Source organism: Paramormyrops kingsleyae, chromosome 24 (genome assembly GCF_048594095.1).
Source record: "Paramormyrops kingsleyae isolate MSU_618 chromosome 24, PKINGS_0.4, whole genome shotgun sequence".
In the NCBI taxonomy this organism is placed as follows: Eukaryota; Metazoa; Chordata; class Actinopteri; order Osteoglossiformes; family Mormyridae; genus Paramormyrops; species Paramormyrops kingsleyae.
Window position 1 is genome coordinate 379,425 of NC_132820.1, and position 16,694 is coordinate 396,118.

The window sequence follows — 16,694 nt, forward strand, 5'->3', positions numbered from 1 at the left end:
CTTTCTAAACTGTGCAAAACGTGTCCTCTTCTTAACAGTGCAACTGAAATTGAATAAAAAATCCCAAATCAAAATAAATGAAAAATCTTCAAATAAATAAACGGTAACACTTTACATTAACTGCACCTTCAAAATGCTTTTATATTGCATTCATAAAACGTTCAGTACACCTTCATAATGTATTAATTAAGTATTCAGAAATCATTCATAAACATCATGCATGTAGGCCTATACCTTTACATCCTAACATCCCTTAACAGCTGTAATATACATTAATAACAAACATTATATGATAATAACAAACATTATAATTGTATAATCATGTAATGTTTGTTATTAATGTATATTAAAGCTGTTAAGGGATGTTAAAGTGTACTTGCATGCTGTACCTGCTAATGTTCTATGAATGCATTATGAAGGTGAACTGAATGTTCTATAAATGCATAATGATGCACTTAATATAAAGCGTTACCAAATAAACTAAGGCTTGCATGTGCAGCTTTTTATCGTGGTTTTCCCTTTAAATAATCTTCGCTCTGGCGGTGGTGAATTGAGCTCACTGTGGTGCCGGTGGACATGCTGAAGCATGTTTGTTATGCTATTTGTTTATGTTATCAGTCTTTTACAATGTTTGCATGCAGTTTTGTCTTGTCTGTGCTTTTCTTGCCGTTTTCGTTTGTGATTACCGGAAAGCTAACATGCTGCCACACCGCCGATTTAAGATGGGAGGGGGGGTGTCCTCAATTTCAAATTAGCTCGCCATCAAAACCAAAAACTAACGTACGACGTCGACGTGAACACGCAGTGACATCTGACGTCGTACTGACGTTGTGAAATCAAATGTAATATTTCTATGGCAAGCCGTTTAAACATAACGCTAAACTGGATATGTATAGCAGATATCTCTAATTCAGTTCTTCCTAGTCAAAAAGAACATTTCAGATATCCACAATGGCATTGATTGGCATGGCATGATTATTCCTGCAACAATGGTCAGCAGATCAAAGAAGAATGCCCAGTTTCAGACTCAGTCTCTTCTGAAGAGATAATGAACACAAAAAGAAACTTTTTTACTGATTTAAAAGTATGGCAGGCAAACAATAATATTCATCAGGCTAGAATTAATTCACAAAAGAAAGAATGGCTTTTATTGTGAAGGGACGACAATAGCAGAATACAGCTTAGAAACCATGGTAAGAGACACTGGGCACACGAGATTTCTTTGTACACCAATGAAAAAGCAGGGAAAACGCCCAAATTCTGTGTAAGAAAAGCAGCCACTTCAGCTCAGCTTAGGTCTACCAGAACAAGATGAAGGGTTAGGGCCAACAGGTGATGCTCCTCTCCAACACGGAGTCAGTGACGCTTTCGAAAAGCTGGAGAGAGCAGTGAGCATGAGTCACCAATTCATCATCACAAGCACAACCTGAAAGGGCTTGCAACAGCCATTCCAACTGACCTTTCAGAAAATGATAAATGCAAAAAACATTCTTGAGTGCTCTCTGTTGATTCAGGAACCCATAGTTAGTGAAGCAGACACCATAGAATTACATTTATGTAAGACAAGATGGACCTTTTGCCAGAAGAGCACTTATACAGTTTACTAATCGCCACTTAGTGAGTAAGGATGAAAACAAGCAAAAGAAAACTTGCTGAAATTGCAATACAGCTAGAATTCTTCTGGGAACAGTAACAGAAGATTACATTTTCAATTGAGCTGCTTACTAAGGAATTAGCATGAAATCTATTGAGGACAGCGTGACATGTGTGGATGTACAAAGAGGTACAGATTTGTGAAGCTGCAAAAGATTTGCTTTAGTCTTTGCAAAACCACAAAGTAATGCATGAACTGCTGTATTTATGATTATTGATGCCCAGTGTAAATACACAGAGGCTGTGCCAGAGCTTCCTGACTCACAGTTTTGCACACACCCTATGAATGAAAATCGAGACCTTATTTACACAAACCTCCTAGTTATTCCACATCACAGCCTCCACAGATAGCAGGACAAACTGACAAATCCCAAGCACAACATTATCTTTTCAGATGTCCCCTAATTCCACAGTTTGTCACAAGCTTCCAATATGCTGCTTTATCAGTGTGGCCTGACATTATCATCATCATTGTGTCAGATTCCAGTGTTTGCAAAAACTGGCCAGTTAAAAACTCATTAAAAACTCATCAGTTACCTGCACCAGTATAAAATGTGTTGGTAATAACACAGCATTTCTCTTTACATAGGTTTTTTTAATGGCTACATTTCCATATTAATCACATCAGAGATCCTCTAGATAAAATCCCTGCTAATTTTGGCCAGTGGGGGTTACTGTTAAAGATCTTCGCATTTTCGTGGATCATGTTTCAGAACTTTTATCTGGGGTTGGCGCCCCACCCTGGTTGTTCCCTGCCTTATGCTCATAGCCTATGTGTGGTATCACTTTCTCCGTTACGGACATGGTATAACTTTATTGATCAATCAGGTTAAAAACACTGTAATCATCAACAGTGTTTGGAAGTGAATGCTCAGTAATGGCAGTAACACTTTTCACTGATTATTAGCTACAATGCTGCATACAGTCACTCCAGAACAACATCTCAGGCATAATGAATGTCAAACCACTTCTGAACCCGTTTATAGGTAACTGTTGGATGTCGGGACCTGCCCTGTCAGCTTGTCATGTTCCCGTTGGGCCAGCAGAGGTCGCTGGCCACCCCATAATCACCTCATGTCACTTTCTCCGTTACAGACATGGTATAACTTTATTGATCAATCAGGTGAAATAAACTGTCACCATCATGTCACCTCATTGACTTCACCCCTGCAGTGCCCTACAGTGCCCTGTCTTCACCCCTGCAGTGCCCTACAGTGCCCTGTCTTCACGCCTGCAGTGCCCTACATTGCCCTGTCTTCACCCCTGCAGTGCCCTACAGTGCCCTGTCTTCACGCCTGCGGAGCCTATCTTTACACTCACAGAACCCGTCTCCTCACCTGCATCGCCTGCGGAGCCTATCTTTACACTCACAGAACCCGTCTCCTCACCTGCATCGCCTGCGGAGCCTGTCTTTACACTCACAGAACCCGTCTCCTCACCTGCATCGCCTGCGGAGCCTGTCTTTACATTCACAGTACCCGTCTCCTCGCCTGCATCGCCTGCGGAGCCTGTCTTTACACTCACAGAACCTGTTTCCTCACCTGCGGAGCCTGTCTTTACACTCACAGAACCCATCTCCTCGCCTGCATTGCCTGTCTTTACACTCACAGAACCCATCTCCTCATCTGCATCGCCTGTCTTGGCACTCATAGAACCCATCTTCCTGCCCGCAGTTTCCCCCAGCTGCACCTGTGGAGGCCGTCTTCACCCCGAATAGGCCCAGCTCCGCTCACACCCGAGTCACCTCCGCTTAGCTGAGAGCCACCCTGACCATTCCTGCTGGCCAGGCCCAAGGCAGCCATGGCAGCCAACACCCACCGAGCCTCACATTGGAACCCCTTGGTCCATGGACTCCCACTAGGTCATGCACCTTTACCTACAGCTCCTCTTCAGTTGGCTTCCTTGCCTCCTGGTTCTGTTCCCTCCTGGCCCTTTTCCCTTCAGTCTGCTCAGCCTTGGTCCTGTTATTACTTCCCAGGTCCTATTCCTCCTGATTCTGTTCCTCCTGGTCCTGTTACCTTTAGTCTGCTTAGACTTGGTCATGTTATTACTTCCCAGGTCCTGTTCCTCCTGATCCTGTTCCTCCTGGTCCTGTTCCCTTCAGTCTGCTCAGCCTTGGTCCTGTTATTACTTCCCAGGTCCTGTTCCTCCTGATCCTGTTCCTCCTGGTCCTGTTCCCTTCAGTCTGCTCAGCCTTGGTCCTGTTATTACTTCCCAGGTCCTGTTCCTCCTGATCCTGTTCCTCCTGGTCCTGTTCCCTTCAGTCTGCTCAGCCTTGGTCCTGTTATTACTTCCCAGGTCCTGTTCCTCCTGATCCTGTTCCTCCTGGTCCTGTTCCCTTCAGTCTGCTCAGCCTTGGTCCTGTTATTACTTCCCAGGTCCTGGTTCTGTTCCATCCTGGTCTTGTTCCCTTCAGTCTTCTCAGCCTTGGTCCTGTTGTCACTTTCCAGGTCATATTCCTCATGTGCCATGTCTTGCTCCTAGTCTGTGTGTGCTAAGTCCCCTGGTCTCATCCCTAGTGATGTTCCCTGTTCATCTGATCCGCACCCAGTTCCTTGTATCCTACCTGTCGGTCTTGCTTCCCATAGCCCTTAATGTCAATGCTCAGTCGGTTTAGTTTCCCCCAGTCTTGGTATTGTTGTGTCTGGTCCAGTTTTGCCCCCCTGACCCTGGGTACTCTATTCCCGGTCCAGGGTGCCCTGTCTAGTGGTACGTTGTGTATCCCTGGTCCCATGATGCTGTGACATTGGACACATTTCAGACCAAAAAAATGGCATTTCCAATTAATAACGGTCAAAACAATATTTTTATTACAAATAAAACATGTTCACTTATTCGTTTAAAACATGCATTAATGTTTTCTATTGCTAACTTGCTTACTTTGCCTACAAATGTATTTTGATTGATGAATATTGAATTCAGTTCTGCTGTTCTCAGAAATAATGTAGCTGTTATACATAAGAAGCAGACATTATTTGATAACACATTTAGTGAGATATGTCTATTTTATGTAATGACTATTAAAAACGGTCGAGCTTAATAAATTCAAGTACAATTATAAGCATGGCCTATTTTATTACGGAATAAGAAAGTGGATCGGCAACAGAGACTTGTTGCAAAAGATCTGCATTTAAATTTCCAATAAACAGTGTAACTACTGATAGCCACTGGTCATTAAAAAAATAAATGTTTCTTACCTTGATTTAAAGTGACGAGAAATCCTTCCTTCAATGAACTGACACCGTCCCATGCTCCAGTAAAACACGGATAAACGCAAATAGGCTAGCGGCATTTTCAAAGGCATAACACAACTGTGACTCTCCACGCATCTCCGGCGTCTCCTGCTCCGGCCCTAATTGGTCTGTATCCGCCGCGTCTCGGTCCGTCATCTGCCCTATAAGTGACATCCGTGCCGTGCATCTCTTCACTATGGCGGACGTGTGACAGCCCAGAAAACACAAGACTGTGCAAAGGGGGCTGTAATTAGATATTAAGTGGCCGATATTAGGTCCATTGTGGCATCGGTATGAACATCTGGCTACTGGCGGCTGCGTTTGTTCTCACCGCCGCTTCCGAAGCGTCTAAAAAAGGCGACGACGAAGACTGGGTCCATCTGCCTAACAAATGCGAAGGTAAGCTTAGATAATGTTTTTGGACATGCAGCCTTCATCCATATACAGTTTCTCGTTATCTTCTTAGTGGAGGATGGATGCACGTCATCAGTATAACAGATCGCTGATTAAAATAATATACGATGAGACGTACTCGGATGCCGTCCCACCATTGACATAACTGTCTGTGTTAGTATGTAAATTCCTGAGTATAGAAATGAAGTCTGCGTTTGAAGAAACGGGCAAAACCAAAGAAGTCATCGACAGGAATTACCGGTTTTTGGACGAGAAGGGTGCCCCGCCAATAAAATACGTGAAATCGTAAGTCTTAGTTCTACTGTAATATAATGTGATCTGAGCATCGTCGGTTTCTAAACGCTTAAGTCTGTGCGGTTATCTCATACCCTGCAGGGATATTCGCTTTATTGAGGTGATGGAGACTGTGTGTCAAAGATTACAGCAATACAACGTCCACAAGGAGCGACCAGGCAGCAACCGCTTTGCAAAGGTGGGCGTGAAGAGTGGGGGCGCCAGCGCGCGCATGCGCACCTATTACGTTTAGTTAACATCATGGCTGACATTTGTTTCGTATTTATTTCTGTCAGTTGTGGTACTTTTAACTAAAACCTCCTCGTAAGATCTTGCTTAATGTCATCCATATAACTGTTCATGTAATTGAATACTTATCGCCTCCTTCCTTTATCCTGCTTCTCTTAACGCTTTTGACCTGCCTGTATTCCACTGTATTACTGATCATTTGGCTTCCTCAGGGTATGTCAGAAACTTTCAGCACTTTGCATAATCTGGTCCACAAGGGGGTGAAAGTGGTGATGGACATACCTTATGAGCTCTGGAATGAGACCTCTGCTGAGGTTTCTGACCTGAAGAAGCAGGTGAGTTTGCCGGAACAGGGATCGTCATCTTGGTAACGTCACACGTTGACCGACTTACGGAGGATGTTAGTGTTGAACGTCATCGTCAGGAATGTAGTTACAGAAAGACGCCAGCAGGTGCCAGTATCAAACAACATGTGGTGCTGTGTATGTTCGTACTTCAAAGCCAGCGGAAGTATCTGATTACCGTTAAGTGTTAGAAACGCTTCATGGATAAAGTTCTCCTGACCCTCCAGTGGTGAAAACCGAACAGGATTTTAAGTTATAATGGTTGTTTTTTTTAACTGCATGTAATATTTTAGTAAACATATAAACCGTGCTTATAAAAGTAGTCTTTAAAAAATGCATTCACACTGTGTGGAGTGACCATCAATACTAACTTTAACCTGCACAAACCTATAAATAATACCATAGATGTTCGGTTTACATAACTGCCAAGTGACATATGGAAATGAATCTTTTTGGAAGAAGCATACGTCACATTAAGTACCATACTACCATTAGTAGCAGGGATGACTGTAGGTTGGCGGCATAAGGGGGGGCATAATTTATACAGAGGGGCCAACTTTATCATTAGCCAATGATATGCTTTGAATCTGTGACTGACAGGGGAGGGGTCACTCCAACGGCCAATCAGCTCTCAGCTGGGGCCAGTGCCCCTGTGGCCCCACCCCTGTGTACACCTCTGATTAGTAAAGGGAAATATTGAAACACTGTCATCTGCACTGGTCCTCTCCCAGTCCCCCTGGATCAGAATCCCGGAGCCTCAGCTCCTGTCAGCTATGATCAACACTGCCATTTGTTTTCCCTAACTGGGTTTGTGATCTGAGCTCTGCACACATACAGGCATTATTTTCCTGAAATATTACCTACTGCCCTCTTTGAAGGGTCAGGCAATCATTACAGTCTTTCCCATTTTTGGAAACTGGGGTTTACGCTGATTTTTGATTCCCTCTGGATAAGTGACTGTAAGATGTATTGTGAAAACCTGCTTGTTGTATTTTAAAAGAAAAAGCTCACTTGACCTCTGTGGGCATCTGCAGTGTGATGTGATGGTGGAACAGTATGAAGATGTCATTGAAGACTGGTACAGAGGCCACCAAGAGGAGGACCTTACCAGCTACCTGTGTGAGAAACACGTTCTCAGAGGACAGGATAAAGGTACTGAACCAAACCCCTCTCCTCTTGGTCAAGAAATACCAGCCCATAAACACCGTGACCCAACAGTCTGTTAATTTATCACCTGTTAATCACTGCCCCCGTCAGCAGAGTGCAGCGTGCTCCTGTAAGCACTGCGCTGAGCTGCACGCCTCGTAATATGTTCTATAAACGGGGAGTAGCTTCCACAGACGTGTTATGAAGCCTAGTTTATTAAGTCTTTAAAAGTTAATGGGTTTGAATATACAAGAAATATGGGGGGGTTATATGGGCGTTGAATTGCCCTCCAGTGTGTGTGTGTGGAGTTTCCATGTGTCCCCACGTTGTGCACGATGACCCTGAGCACTGCAGTTACTCACCACAGTCAGAAGACGTGCAATTCGGTGAAGCTGTAGTGTGTGATTATTGTGCTGTCTGGGATGGACTCTGCACCCCCAAGGACCCTGACTAAGATCAGCAGGTAGAAGATGGATAGAGTAGTGATGGATGGATGGATGGATGGAGTAGTGATGGATGGATGGATTGATGGATGGATGGAAGGAAGAAATGCAGAGCTGTACCATATGGCTTTTCGCTCCTCCTTACAGCTTGTCTGAGCGAGACATGGAGCAGGAGAAAATCAATCAGCGAAGAGCCAAAGAAAAAGAAGAAAAAGGAGGGGGCCAGGGGGGGGCAGGCGAGTCAGAGCAAACCTCGAAAGAAGAGCAAGAAGAGGAGCGCACAGCCCAATGAGGCGGGGGGGCGGAGCCAGAGTGACGAGGGCTTCGTCCTGGACGGCGACGTTCCAAAGAAAGCCACCTTGCATGGAGAGAAGACTGAGCTCTAGGTGCCGGGATCCGTCCCACTGCTCCTGCTCCTAATCCCATCATGCATCTGTTCCTGCTCCATTAGCCGCTCCTCATCCCACCCTAACCTCTGCCTCCTTCCCGGCTCCCAGCGCGGCTGTCTGCTTTCCCTGCTCCCTGACGTCTTCATTATCCGGACGGGGTGGGGTGGGGGGGGGGGAGTGCCACACGGAGCCTTGACTCCTGGGAGGAGGCGCTCTCGCTCGAGTGGCCCAGAGCAGGCCGCCCCAGGAGCCTTTGTCAGGCCGTCCGTTAGATGCCTTCACCTGTCCTTCACTCCTCTTTAAAGCCTAACAGGAAGTGAGAATTGCACACATTTTCCCATTTGTTTCAGAAATGGATGATCTTTGTGCAGCTTTTTGTATTCCAACACCCCATCTGTATACTCAATAACCAGGCCCATGGTATAATCTAAATCTTTATCATTTAAATCTTTAAAAACATGAGCTACACACGAGAGCACCTGTAGACCCTTCAGCTACTCTGCTACCATCTTTACTTTTTTTCCCCTGTACACAGGGGTGGGTTTTTTGTTTCTGGCCCAGTCACTTCACCCCTGCCCTCCCTAGTGTAGAAACTGTTTGTGGCCAATGGGGGGGGGGCTTCAAAAAACCCCAGAAGCTCCACACAAATTTGTGGTTTGAATGGAGGTAAACGCTACGGCACACAGAATCGCAGCTGTGGGGGGTGGGGGGGTGTCTTCAAACACCAAGCCCTGCCCTGTGGCTTGCCGATTTACTTCCCAGATCGATGGGTTCTGCAGACTGGCCTCCAAGGCCCTGCAGACTGGCCTCCAAGGCCCTGCAGACTGGCCTCCAAGGCCCTGCAGACTGGCCGCCCAGGCCCTGCAGACTGGCCGCCCAGGCCCTGCAGACTGGCCGCCCAGGCCCTGCAGACTGGCCGCCCAGGCCCTGCAGACTGGCCTCCAAAGCCCTGCAGACTGGCCGCCCAGACTCTGCAGACTGGCCGCCCAGGCCCTGCAGACTGGCCTCCAAGGCTCTGTCTGAAGCGCTCAGTATCAGGGAGTCCCCACAGTAATCCGAGGAGCCCTACTTAGTCTAGAGGCCTTCACTACTCAGGCTTCACGCCATCACTCATGCAAGATCACCATAATGACCGTTTTGTGTGATCTGCTGTGTACTGATGTGCGTTTATTTCTGCAGGACCACTAATAATTCTAGTCATCATATAATAAGACCAAAGTGTCTACAAGACTCAGCTGATCTGAGAAAAGCTGTCATTTCAGTGGTGTATTGGCCAAAAGCTGTCATTTCAGTGGTGTATTGGCCAAAAACTGTCATTTCAGTGGTGTATTGGCCAAAAGCTGTCATTTCAGTGGTGTATTCGCCAAAACATGTTTTGCCTGATAGTCTATTATTTGTATGAATTTGGTTAGTGATTTTTATGCAATTTGTTGCTGTTGTACACGCCCTTGAATTATGGAATATAAATCCTTCATTTCCTACGATGCTCTATGCTTTTATTCTGCCTAATGCAGTGAGAATGATATCATCTGACAGCTGATTCAGTATTAATGTCCTTGAAATAGTTTAATTTCGTCGTGGTCTAAGAAGGCGATGTCTTCAGTGAGTTTCGTCATTGCTGATATTTCAGAAGTGCTTTGTTAATTCAGCTGCTGTATTGATAGAAAAATCTGATTTTTAGCAGAAGTTGTTGTTTTAAATCTGGTTAAGTACTTTGTCGTTACATGCTGCCACATGATGGTGAATCCTAAGCTGAAAGTGAACTTTAAGTGTTACTTTTTGGAAATCATTTTTAAGTTTCACCATATTGCCTGACCCAGTAAACCTCTCTGGATCAGCGCTTCATCCAAGTGATTATGTCTAAACTAGAGGATCATTTTTGAAGTAACTTAATATCAGACATCCTCCTGTAAAAGGGGACTGAATTATGTCAGATTCATTCTGCCATTTTTGTGTGACTCTGTGAGTTACACAGGTTAGTTTCCCCAGTTGCGAAGTCTGTTAATAAGATGCTTCCTAAATAAGGGTCATTACTATGGTAATGTCACAAAACAGATGTGTGACTACATTAACTAATCAGAATGTTCTGCATGTTACTATTTTACTAAGTTATGTTACTGAGTGTTTCTTTAAGTGATTGAAATAAGTGCAAGAATAAACATTCCATCACCAGCCTCTGCTTTTTGGCTGATTAATGTGTCGTGTGTATATACCTCATACTAGAGGAAGCCATTTGAGTGCTTTTCCTAATTACCGCGTCAGTATCCTCGTGTCTCCAGCCCGCAGTCCTCTACGCTGATAGAGTGCTATCAGAGTGTTCCAGACCCTGCCCAGACCTGGACCAGCTTCAGTCACAAGCAGCTTATCCGGTAAAAACACTCATTCCAAGCATGGCTGATTATGGCTCTCCCTGGCCTGTGTCATTAGCCGCCTGCGATTAGGACCTTCCAGAGCCATGAAAAATAATGATACCTTATTTACCATTTGTACAGATACATGGGAATTCTTTAGTTTTTTGCATATCCCATCTTTCTCTTCTACGAGAGCAAACCTTGGGCTCAAAGCACAGGATGAGCCATCTATCAGGTGTCAGGTATCAGGCTGCTTTTGGAGTTAAATGGATGCACTATATTGGAGTTAAATGGATGAAATATTTAATATATTTCACTAAACTGAAATGTATTTTTTAATGGTGCCTGACCATTAGGGATGATGGGTAAGACCCCCTAGAGCAGGACGGTTCAGGTCTAGATATGGACACCTTTGGCATTTCCTTGCCGATTCTCAGCCCTGGTCCTGCCGGATGTAGCATGCTGTCTACCTGAGCACTTATAGACTAGACAGACATCATTATTATGCTAATTAAAGCAATTTGATCTTCAGTCGACGTACTTCATTCTTAGTGACGTAATATGAGCCATGCGCGGTTCCCGCCAGGATCACTGCAGATTAATACAGAAATCCACAGGGTAAAGTCATTCCCTGTTCAGCATCTCTGGCTTGTCGCCAGCGAAGGACCAGGGTTTATATCTGCAAGGCGCCAGTTTAAAGCCACCTTTATCCGAGGGTTACGGGTGGAATCACTTCTGGGTTAAGGAGGAAGTCAGAGGAGTGGCAGAGACTGGGGGGGTCGTTGTGGACTTCTTTTTGTTTTCATCCAAGTTTGATCCAAGAAAGTTTGATTATCCACCAAACAAGTGCTAAAAAAGCACTTGTTTGGTGCTTTTTTAGCACTTGTAAATCAAAATAAAAATCAATTTGCATAATATATCAAGTACGGTGCTAATTTGAGCTCCGGCATTATGCTTAGCCGTCCAAAGAAGGTGCTGGGGGGCTCATTAAAGATCAAACGTGCTTTTTTAAAGGTTTTGACATGAACAGTTTGTAATTATTGTGGGTTTTTTTTTTTACACACGCTGTGTACCAATTTATATACATGAATTTGTTTTGCATGAGTTATTAAAGGCTCAAAGAGGGACGTTATTTGAGGCTTCTCACTGATTAAAGGTAGAAGGCTGAAATCGGAGTATAAAACGAAAACATGCCATAACTTTACTTTCTTTCACGATAATCGACCGTGGCTTCGTCGCCGGAGCTGGTGCCGAGACGCGCCGTTTCCCTGCCCACCGGCCCGCTCCGCCGAGCCCGTTAGATGGCACCAAAGCTTAATAAATTAAGCAAGTTTTAACACGGCTTTCCACATCAAAACCACCCACTTCTCGGTTAATACTCGCTACACGGACATTGCCCCATATAGCCCAACGCGAAGCGAGAGCAGCCCGTAGTTACGTGTCTTTGTGTTTAATACACCACTACACCTATAGGCTATTAACAGCAGAATACAAATCACTGCACATACATCTAAACTAAGATATAAATTTCTTCGTTGTAATTAATATATCAATATTAATCGGTCGTCAACATATTATAACTTTAAGCTACAACATCGTAGGTCTACTCAAGTTTTAAGTTCACAGCCGATTAAAAGTACGACGAAAAGAACACTCTCGTTTTTACTGAAAGCTGAAGTAAGCATATGGTGTTAAATACAATATTTATAACCTGAATGTAGAAAAAAAGCGATAAGGAGCGATCGTAAATTCAGGATCTACTGATCCACGCAAAACCACAAGTGATCGCTTTTATCACATTAGGCCTATTCTCAGCAATTATATTATTTAAGGATCGTTTCAGCTGCAAAACAAAAACGTTACTACCAATAAACTGGCAGCCAGTTGCTCAAGTTTACTGCCAAAAACAGACACCGGGGTTAGTGTGCAAATGTTTGTTCATTTCCAGAGGACCTAGCGGCTCCTGTTTATTGTCCTGCACGGTTTCCTCTGCTCACTCCTTCAATTCTGTCCTAACCCCGTTTTCTCAGCCCCGCTGCGCGGGGATACATACTTCAATTTCTTTGCCCACATAATGAACATCTGGCGGCAAGGTGTCTAAAACTAAGAAAGGAAAGAAAAAGAGGAGAAAAAAACAACTCAATAAAACTTATGCCCCTTATTTTTTATGACCTAGATATTCTACCCCCTACTCACGTTCCGTTTTAGTGCATCTGTTGAAATGTATATTGTGTAACAAACGACACATTTCGATTCCTAAATGCGGTACAGTTTAATTATGAAGCGGACATTTTGTATTTATGAAACAATTAATTTACTTAATTAAAGCCCGCACTTTGATCTCGAAGTAAAAGGTTTAATCATTATGCTTATTAGGTTAAATGTTCTTTTTTAAATTTTCAATTGTATCAAGATGGTTTGGAAAATTCCTTTACCTCTGCATCGAGAGCACTTGCCTAGTTGGGAAATACAATGAAGTGAAAAATAATTGAGGGGGAAAAAGTATATTTACTTTTATCTTCCGAGAGAGCCTGATTGAAACCCATATTCAGATTAAAGCATTTTTGTCTTTTATCTGATAGGAGATTGAAGAGTAGTTCTGGGAACAAGTGCTCCGGGCTCAATTTATTAAGCACTTCACCGAAGACACCGATAATGCGACCGGCTGTTCCTAATTCTGAAAAACGTCTCAATCTAAGGTTTTACATAAATCGTTTGCTATGTGCCCGTCTTTGTACTGCGATTTACTGCGGCGACTACAGCTTCTGATAAACCCCAGTAAATGACCGCACATTAAAGCAAATATTTCACTTACAATAGCTCAAAATCCGTCTTCTGAAGTTTCTCAAGAAAAAAAAAATCAAATAAAACTAAACAGGCCCTCTTATGAGTGATTCTGAACAAGTGGGAGTACAAACATTTCTATAATTAAAAAAAGCTGCATTTATAACATAAGTCAATATTTTTATTTGTTAGTAATTATTGTTGAATAGGAGAAACTGCCATGATGATGTAAGTCCGCAGTTTCTCCTTGGAGAGCGGAAGTCGAGTTCCCTAAAATACATTAATCAATTAAAATACTGTGAGCGCCGCTGAATTTACAGCCACTGGTATTTCAGCCAACGAGATAAAGTGATTAATTTTTCTTTGCAAACAATTTACTCAGTAAATAATTATTTTTTTCACAATCGATACAACAATCAGGCGGTGCTGACTTGGACTTGGAAAGACTGATAAAGCGGAGCGTTTAAAATGCAGGGCGAGCTTCACGCGCGCGCTGAAGGGTTTTGAAAGCACCAGGGAAAAAAGATGTCAGCGAGGAGACACGTACCGCCCTCTTTCTCAAGCATCTGCCATGATCACCTTGTTTGTGCGGTCAAAATTATCGTCGTAGTGGAAGGTTTTGCAGTGCAACGACTTTTTGACACATCTGGGATGCATGATGGCCGGGTCTCCTTGCCTGCGCCGCCTTTGCAGGGACGCGGCATGATTGAATTGAAGGGGGCCACGGTGTGATGTCGTGTATTTGCCTAAAAGCCGTCTTCGACACTAGAATCATTGTACTTTCTCGTGTTTCGCCTCTCCTTCCTTGCCTAATGGATAGCGAAACACTCCGGGACTCAATCCTTCTAATGAAAATACTGCATTAATTTTATTTTCTGATGTGTCATTGTAATTCAAGAGATGTTTTTAATCTTCCGATAGCTTCGACACAACAAGCCATTTAAAAAGTATTTGGCTGCTAGCCTTTTTTCTGCTCTTGCAAATGGGGGCTTTCATTTTATGCCGTTTTTCAGATCTGGACATTAAAAGCGCTTCTTCATTTAATTACAGAAGTGTATTTAAAAAAAAAAACTCAGACGGAGGGGGGAGGGATTTTGAAAGACACAGGAGAAAACCAAAGAAAAGCGAGCTTTTTTGTTTATGGCATTTCCGCAACTCCCTAATGACGCGTAATTATATCCCAGTCATACTGTTCGTGCAAATCAGGAATGAACAGATGGTACCGGGATCGGGATGTGGTGTGTGGATCGGATCACCCCGGACCCAAATAAAACCGATAACCTTGAGAGAGATCGTAGGGGTAGCGTTCTACCTCCAAGACCCCCCCCCCCCCAAAAAAAGACAAAAAACCCCGCAGCATACAGGACAGTTCATACCTTTTGAAACACTTTGGACTGGGTTTCTTGTGCACTGTCAGATCTTTGCGCATGCTGTCCCACTGCCGTTTTTCATTTTATTTTTTATAATGGAATCAGTGGACATAACTAGTGTAAATTACCGTTCAATTTGAGAACACTCAAAAGTCCTCTAAGCGTAATTTAAATTACGGCTTTGTACGTTCAACAGACCGACAGCAGAAATGTCGACACCGTAATTTAAAGCAATTTAACAACACGGGAGGTATATTGAGTGCCACGGAAACGTGATACACTGTGAGCGCCAACCCCCATTTACTGAAAGCGTTATTGTGGGGAGAAACGACACTAACTCCCCTATTTACATTATGACAGACGACGATGATGAGTGGTCTGAACCATTAACTCAAACTACCCTTGGCTAAATATGCTAGCCCTTAGCTATTTTGCATAGGACTTCACAGCTTCGCCAGTGACAACAGCAAGTGCACTGAAAGCTGTGATTCTCCACTTCCTTATTGCTGTCAGGGCCCATGTCTCCTAACGGAACTGCATGGCTTAGCTGTCCGCACGTGGCCAGATCCCTCCTTCTACTAGATGATTCTAAAAACGGATCTCTGCTGATCCTCTTTGCTCACCAGATCCTTTGCAGATCCAGGTCACCCAACACGTCCCTCTGCTCCCATCATGGTGTCATAAATCCACTTCTCTCTCCTTATTCCACTAACTCTCATCATCGTCTGCTGCCCCTGTCACCCACATCCTGGCCTACATCCAGAACATCCTTTCTGGACGTGGCGAGCTGGCTAGCACCTCGTCATGAATGACTCTCTCCATGTGGGTCCACGTGTTGATGCTTTTGACCTCCAAAACATCATTCACAGTGACTCCCACTCCCTGCCTACGGCCCGCGGCTGGGCGCCTCCGCCGTGTCCACGACATTTCAGCTGCCAGGAAAAAGCAGCATTTTACCTGCGATAAATCATGGGAAATAAACCCCAGAAAGGTCACTTACTACTGAGGTGCCCCTGTTTGTGGAGCTGGGAATATTAAAACTGGTTTTCTCCTTTATGCTGGAACAAGCTTTTTAAATCCCATAGAGTGCAATTTGTCAGATTTTACACTAATAATAATATGCTTTGTCACTTTGAGACAGGACAGGGGAGGGGGCCTCTGTTGGGAGACATCTTGTTTTTGGATGTCGAAATGTGTGTAGGAAGCTGTCGCTACCTCATCGCTCTGCCTCAGAGCCAAAGCCCCTTTCAGACTGAGGCTGACTGACACTTTGCTAACAGGCCTCGCCTATGTGAGTCTGCGTGGATCCCCTCCTGGAGAAACCACAACATATCCTACAATAATGTATGGCCCATATATTAGCTTAGCCACTTATCTTCTCTTGCTGTCCCCCATAGTGCCCCTATTTTGAAACACTTCACAGGAACGGATGTGTGTCTCAAGTTTGGGCTTGATTTTATAGCATCATTAGACACAAATGCTGGGCTCCTGGTGCACGAGGTTTACTTATAGACCACACAGATTTTATAGGCATCACAGAGCTGATATGCCCACAATGCCCTTTAGCGGTGGAATTTTTTTAAAGTCTGACGGAGCAAAACTTTAGACAGAATAATAGCACTCCAATTTAGATCAAAGTGTGGAAATTATCTGCATATCAAGGTTTGGAAAATAATTTCTCTTATCGATGGCGACATATAGAACGGGCTAATCCACATGTACTTATATGGGTACAAACTGCTCATAAATCGACGTTGTTGCATTATAAGACTTCAAAACAGAGATAAAGCAAGACACAGATGGGATTTGATCCACCCTACTTATGAAGCAGGGTAGTGGGTGGGTTATGGTTATCAGAACGTGTTTAAGGTAGTCAGATTTAGTGTTTGTGCTGAACTCCCTGCATATTATGTTCACTAAACTCCAAAAAAATAACAAAAAAATGTTACGGATGAGGGAAACTCAGTGTGTAGGATGTGGTTCTTGTGTATGCACTAATACCTTATAAATATCTGTCCTAACTTAGCCTTCCCCAAAATGGGATT

The 16,694-nt window shown here is 43.9% G+C and overlaps 1 protein-coding gene and 1 long non-coding RNA gene across 2 annotated transcripts; one reads left to right on the top strand and one right to left on the bottom strand.

The window, feature by feature from the left end:
- Positions 1-1,121: 1,121 nt before the first annotated feature.
- Positions 1,122-4,986, bottom strand: LOC140582277 (uncharacterized). Its single transcript, XR_011985205.1, has 2 exons — positions 4,851-4,986; positions 1,122-4,391 (listed from the first exon to the last, which is right to left on the bottom strand). It is a non-coding gene; the product is annotated as an uncharacterized lncRNA (long non-coding RNA).
- A 68-nt stretch (positions 4,987-5,054) lies between these two features.
- LOC111859206 (protein canopy homolog 3-like) lies at positions 5,055-10,316 on the top strand. The gene is made up of 6 exons (XM_023841698.2): positions 5,055-5,285; positions 5,459-5,585; positions 5,676-5,772; positions 6,035-6,157; positions 7,201-7,318; positions 7,903-10,316. Exons 1-6 carry the CDS (start codon positions 5,180-5,182, stop codon positions 8,139-8,141), a joined length of 810 nt encoding a protein of 269 aa, XP_023697466.1. The 5' UTR covers positions 5,055-5,179; the 3' UTR covers positions 8,142-10,316.
- The last annotated feature ends 6,378 nt before the right edge of the window (positions 10,317-16,694 follow it).